Here is a 7,500-nt window from a genome sequence, read left to right on the forward strand (position 1 = left end):
CAAGGAAAACAGTCTATTGCCATCAGGATATTGCAAATCAAATGTCAAATATAAATATTGTAAAATTACAAAAAAGCTAAATAGAGAAAATAACATTGTAAATAGGAGGCACAAAGGGTTGTCACCACACAAATGTGCACCTGGCAAAGCGGCTGCTCATGTACAACTAATGCCCAAAATTTTGGTCACATGATTGTCATGACACAACTGGTTCCAAGGGGTTCATAGGCTCGTCTACACCTAAGCCATTAATTGTCCATCTCAAATGCTAGCAATTGAGACGGACTCATGACTGTGACAGAGCTGTCAACCAGAATATGTGATTATATGTCATGACATGATAGCAAGTCAATCATTGCTAACGAGTTAGTGAATACAGATATGTCAGCAACAAAAGATGAAAGTCAGTACTGGAAAGGAGCCTAAATTATCAACTGTACATGAGCTACTTCACCAAATTTCTTTCATTATCTTGTCTTTTTCATTAATTTTAGTTATACCATCACTTGATTCTTAGACTTAAAAAGACAACTGCAATTCCATTAACCTGTCACATTTGAGTAACAGAAGTCCCTGAGCCTGATAAACTGTGGTGATTTCTGGAAACGGCCAGATACTGGATGCGGGAGTCCACCACACCCAGTGGAACGTCCCGCTCCACGCACTCTGGCGCATCGCTGTGCGTACAGGTATACCCCGCAGACCAAGCAGTTTGTTATTATGGCGGTTCATGTGACCCGTTGGGATCAGGTAATAAATAAAAAAAATAAATAAATAAAAAAATAATAAATTAAGAAAAAAAAATGTATATCCAATGTTAGTGAAAACTTCTTGCTCTTCAGTTACTATCTAAAATGCACCTATGCCTACTCATTTTAATAATCTTTCATTCCTGTACTAGGAATAACTTCTCTTCCAAGTAATAAATTTCCTCTCAAAAATATTAATAATCATCTCAGAATCGCTCATCACAAATTGTGTGCATTCAATTTGTTTTTAAGGACTGAAATATTAACTAGAAAGTCAAAGGTGGTATGGTATATAACATGCACCTCCACCTCCATAATTTTATGCTGGGATCACCAAGAATGGTAACAGATTAGGTACTAGGAATGAAAGGGGACAAATGCTAATCAATTTTGCAGAGGCTCGATCACTCAATATCATGAATACATTCATTCATAATTTCAAATACACGCAATATAGTAAAAAATGTGGAAGGTATTAATAAAGTAAATGTTGGCAGTGATCATAGAATGGTCAGAGGCCAAATTAAAGTAAGCTCTCATTAGAAACCAAAGAGTTTATGCAAAAATGTAAGGTCATGAAAGTATCATCAAACAGGGAAATAATAGAATAAGCTGAACTAACAAAGATTAAAAAAAAAAAAAAATGATGTATGGAAATTCAATACCTAACCCCTTCCCGACGGGTCACACCGTGTGGTATCAAAACAAATTGCTTGATCTGTGGCATGCGGCTGTACGCGGCGGCAGTGTGCCAAAGCACTATGAGCCGGTGATTTGGCTTGATGTACCGAACTCCCGCGCTCAAAGTCATTGATCTTTCATCAAGGGGTTAAATAATAAATGAAACAGTGAACTCAGGTACCAGCATGAAAACAGCTAAAAGGAGACTTGGAGTAGGAAGAAATCAAATGTATGCAATAAAGAAACCAGACTGAGAAGTGACAAATAATAAGAATGAAATCACAAGCATAAAGGAAGACTTTTACAGGGATCAATACAATTCAAATGAACAGCCACAGACAGAAAGCAACTGCAGTAACTAGAGACAGTAACATCACGGCAGAAGAAATAAAAAGAGCGCTTTACCCTTACTGACGGGTGAAGAAGAAGAAGAAGAAGAAGAAAAAAGGGGTTAAAGGCATGAAAAGAGGAAAAACACCAGTTGAAGACAGAATTAGTTTAGACCTTATAATAGATGCAAGAGAAATTGCAACAGTGATACTAGCCAATATTTATAATAAATACCCTTCCAACAAAAAATTCCAAAAACCTGGAAAAATGCAACAATTCTTTTGATACATAAAAAAGCGGATAAAATGATCTAAACAGAGATAATCTGAATAAAGAAAGTCTGAAAGTTGGATTTAGAATGAACAAGAAAAAAAACAAGATCATATTCAACAGTAGAGTTGAATTTGAACAAATACATGTACAAGGTAAAGCACTAGAGGTAGTGGACAAGTATATATATATATCTAGGGCAACTCATAGAGACAAATACATCTAGTGAAGAGGAAATTAAGTAACACATCAGTCTAGGCTGGAGTGACTTTGGCAGAAACAGTACTATATTAAGAGGTTTCTTGCCATTATGTTTAAAAAGTAAAGTCTTTAAAAAATGCATCCTCTCAGTTATGACCTATGATCAGAAACATGGACTACAACCAAATCACTGGAAAAGTAACTAATAAGTACCCAGAAAGGGATGAAAGGTTGATGCTGGGAATTACCCTAAGAGATGCACTTGGGAACATAATGAAAAAATGGAAATGGGTCATATATGTCAGAGACAGATGGACAAAGAAAGCAACAGACTGGGCTATAGACAACATAAAGAGGCCATGGGCCAGACCGATGACAAGATGGTGTGATGAAATAACGAAATTTGGGGGCCAAGACTGGAAACAAAAAATGCAAAACAGACAAAGTTGGAAAATAGTGGGAGAGGCCTACATCCAGCAATAGATTGCTTTAGGCTGATGATGATGATGATTATGTATATGTGTAATATATATATATATATATATATATATATATATATATATATATATATATAACCATACACACACACACACACACACACACACACACACACACACACACACACACAACACACACACACACACATATACACACACACACATATATATATATATATATATATATATATATATATATATATATATATATATTTATATATATATATAACCATACACACACACACACACACACACATATACATATATATATATATATATATATATATATATATATATATATATATACACACATATATATACACATACATATATATATATATATATATATATATATATATATATATATATATGTATGTATGTATATGTATATGTGTATGTATATATGTATATGTATATATATATATATATATATATATATATATATATATATGTATATATGTATGTATATATGTATGTATGTATATGTATATGTATATGTGTATGTATATATGTGTATATATATATATATATATATATATATATATATATATATATATATAAAACCATGTATATATACACACATGTATACATACATACATATATATATACATACATACATACATACAAACATACATATATATACACACACACACACACACACACACACACATATATATATATATATATATATATATATATATATATATATATATATATATATATATATATGCACACATACACACACACATATGTATATGTATATATATATATATATATATATATATATATATATATACACACACACACATGTATATATAAATACATACATGTATATATACCCATACATATACATACATACATGTATATATACACATAGATGTATATATACATATATATATAAACACATACATGTATACATACATATATATACACATACATCAGTCTACCACCTCTCTTTGCTTTTTATTTGCAACATTCAGAGAAATAGTGGTATTTCTCAACTCTACTGAGCCGACTGCCTTTGTGTAGGATTATTTTTTGTTTACTAGCGCCCTGATTAGTGCCTCATTTTCACTGTCACCCATTCTCACTTCCTCCTCATTTCTATCCATTATGGAGCCAAGAAAGCTGCTGAGTGAAGCTCAGACTGTAGCTGTATGTGCAATGGTGAAGAACGCATACTACAAAGAAATAGCAGCAAATACAGGACTGTCACTTAGACAACGTGCTATTGGATCCCTTGACCCCTCACCCCCACACAAGCCAGCAGGGCCTAAGGGGAAAGCAAGCCAGAAGACTTTAACCCAATGCTGACAGGTCAAAAAAATAAATGAGAAATTTAAACTCTACAAATTTCTGGTAACAAGCAGACACTGGGTGCGGGAGTCTGCTACATCGCCAGAGCACTTGAAGTGCTCTGGTGTGTTACTGCGTGTACAGGCGTACCCCATAGATCATAAGCTGGGAAATTATGGAAAGGAATATTAGGAGGAGGAGAAGGATAAAACAAAAACTAGGGTGCCCTCATTGTAAAACTGCATAAACCATGGCTAACACATGCTCAATGTGTTAAGTCTAGCTTTTGTATTCCAATTCAAAGATTGGGAATTAATGAGTGGTGGATAGTATTGTGGTCAGATGAGGCGACTGACAACCAGAGAGGAAGAGTGTATAGCCACTCTGGCAGTGACCCCACTGACCCCCGCAACATAAGCCACAAAGTTAAACAGACTTGCTTATGGTTTGGGGTTGTTTTTATATCATGGGCTAGAAAATTAATGATTCTACCCAAGAAAATTGACTGTTTGTCAAAATGTGAGGCTGATGTTTTCATGAAGGATGGGGCACTGTGTCATACCATAAAATTAGTAGTGAATTGGTTTGAATTTTGTAATGTAAGATTGCTAAAACCTTGGGCAGGAAACTCTCCAGATATAAATCCTATAGAGAATTTCTGGGCATACACCAAGCACCATTTAAAGGAGAGGGACACATCCTCCATTCTGCGCATTCAAGCTGGCATTCAGGACACTTGGGACAATATCAAACTTGAATATATAGAGCACCTAGCTGATTCCCTACTAAAGCAGCTCCGAGTGTCAAGAAAAGTCATGGATATCCCATCAATTTTTTGTTTCAGTCAGTATCTTTAGAACCATTTTCTACTGCATTAATCTATTACAACGATGACAACAAGGACAACAACAACAAAAACAGAATATAGACATTTGAAAATTGGAGAAAGAACAACAAGAAAAAGAAAATGGAGAAGAAAATTATATATATGTATGTATGTGTGTATTTATATATATAATATATATATATATATATATATATATATGCATATATGTGTATATATATATATATATATATATATATATATATATATATATATATATATATGCATATATGTATATATATATGCATATATGTGTGTGTATATATATATATATATATATATATATATTATATATATATATATATATATATATATATATATATATATATATATATATATATATATATGCATATATGTGTATATATATATATATATATATATATATATATAAATATATAAATATATAAATATATAAATATAAATATATATATATATATATATATGAATGTATGAATGTATGTATGTATATATGCACGCGCACACGCACACGCACGCACGCACACGCACGCACACACACTCACTCTCACTCTTTCTCTCTCTCATATATATATATATATATATATATATATATATATATATATATATATATATATATATATATATATATACACACACACACAAACATATATGTGTCATATATATATATATATATATATATATATATATATATATATATATATATGCAGAAAAAGAAATAACATTGCAAGGGGGAGGCAAGGAGTCTTGACACAGAATGAGTGTTCGTGTGTACTCTACTTACAAGCCGTACACCAGTAAGAGTGGCCACTTAAGTAAGCCTAGGACCTGGATTTTAGGCAATGCATGGGCAGCAAAACATCCAGTTAAATTCATGTTAACCCATCACCACCAGGTATGCTCCACACGCTCTGATGCTTTGCCACGTGTACAGGCGAACAATGCAGACCAAGCAGTTAGTTATGACGCCAGTACACGTGGCCCGTCCGAAACAGGTTAAAAAGTTTGGAAACATTACAATGTCTTGCCCAATACCAACATTATTGCTCAAAATATGTGATGTCTCCTTAACCCCTCAGTGATGTTATCAGAAATCTTTTGGTGTTACTTATTCCAGTGACTTCTGGCAACCATCCTGCTATTTTGCCTGGGAGATTGTAAAATGGCAAAAAAGCTAAAATCATTAAAAAGGGGAGGCATAGAGTCTTGTTACTTAAAATGAAAACTAATCACACACTCAGCAGAGATGCTGCTAATGTAAGCCAAACATCTGTATTTTGGTCCAGGTGATTGCCATCAAGCAACTGGATCCAGGGAATAAACATATTATAATAATCTTTGATTCTAAGTATTCTAATTGGAATGGTGATGACTTTGTGACATCATTTTCTGAATTGGATTTCTTGCCTGTTGTAGATATTTGTCAGTCATTATTAGAGACTGACCTCTCCACTTATGGAATACTACATATACAAGTAATGCAATGTAGGGAACTGTAAGTGTGTTTACATGGATGAACAAGTATGAAATTTTGAATGTGCATGAATGTATATCACTTAGTGCATGCATAATTAGCTAAAACTGGGATAAAACTATGATTTATTTTTGCTAGACAATTACTATCTAATACTATCACGTTTAAAAATAATCTGTAATAAATCATTCTAAATTAATCAGATAAATGAAAATCTTTCAAATTACAAAATTTATTGCCAATTTTTACTTAACTCAGTAGGTGATATGTGAATGCTGTATTTAGACCCAAGAGAAGCAAAATAACCTCCTGTTAAATGGGCTACCAAACATTTGATCGTTGTTTGTGTATGCCCTTCTTATTGTCTCTTTCTTTTCTATGGTATTCAAATATTCACATTAGTAATTCTTTAGAAGTATAGCAATGCAAATATAGTCACAAATCACTTATCATTTTTTCAACCCAATGCTCCCATCCCTGTGTAAATGATTTAAAAATACTTTCCCATCTACTTTTTGATCTTGATATATATACAATCAAGGCCAGTCTCTTGGTTTGAGAATTTATTTATTATACAGTCGTATCTCAACTTATCTTGTGGAGAATATTCAGCATTTTCCATACTTAGCACTGTCTCAAACAACAGTGTTTGATTAGATGTAATACTCTGTGAACAATAAATAAGAAATAAATCAAAACGTACCTCTGGGTTAAGAAGAGCTGCAAGAGGAGCAAGTGTGGGAGGTGCTACCATGGGGGCGTTGAGGGCTGTGGTTAACGGAGAGCTATTGGGTGGCACCATCTGGGGAAGCGAAGCCTGCCGGGAATGTTGCAACATTTCTTGAGTAACAAAACGGGGGCCATGGGAAGATGCCTGGAAAAATTTAATATGTAGGGGGTGGGGAGGGATATTAAAGGGATTAATGGGAAAGAATATACAAAGTGATACAAAATGAAGGACTAATGAAGAGAGGCTCACTGTAGATATAAGACAATCTTTTTAACAAATTAAAAAAAATGGAGGTAAGCTTCTATCTCATGTTGGGCAATGTCTCTTGTGTTGCATAATATAGTCAGGAATCTATATCTCCATAATAGTTCACACAATAAATAGAAAATGAAAGCCTGCTACTTTCTGAAAAT

General features: G+C 33.2%; 1 protein-coding gene across 4 annotated transcripts in view; it reads right to left on the reverse strand.

Annotated features, from left to right (window-relative positions):
- Positions 1 to 7,500, reverse strand: part of LOC125035165 — a 54,792-nt gene that overhangs the window by 13,575 nt on the left and 33,717 nt on the right. For 3 of the 4 annotated variants that reach the window (XM_047627375.1, XM_047627377.1, XM_047627374.1), the window contains one exon: positions 7,061 to 7,231. In XM_047627375.1, the coding sequence (XP_047483331.1) occupies positions 7,061 to 7,231 (171 nt within the window). The remainder of the gene's footprint in view (positions 1 to 7,060; positions 7,232 to 7,500) is intronic. The other variant, XM_047627376.1, reaches the window with a different exon arrangement.

Source organism: Penaeus chinensis, chromosome 19, assembly GCF_019202785.1.
Source record: "Penaeus chinensis breed Huanghai No. 1 chromosome 19, ASM1920278v2, whole genome shotgun sequence".
NCBI classification, from domain to species: domain Eukaryota; kingdom Metazoa; phylum Arthropoda; class Malacostraca; order Decapoda; family Penaeidae; genus Penaeus; species Penaeus chinensis.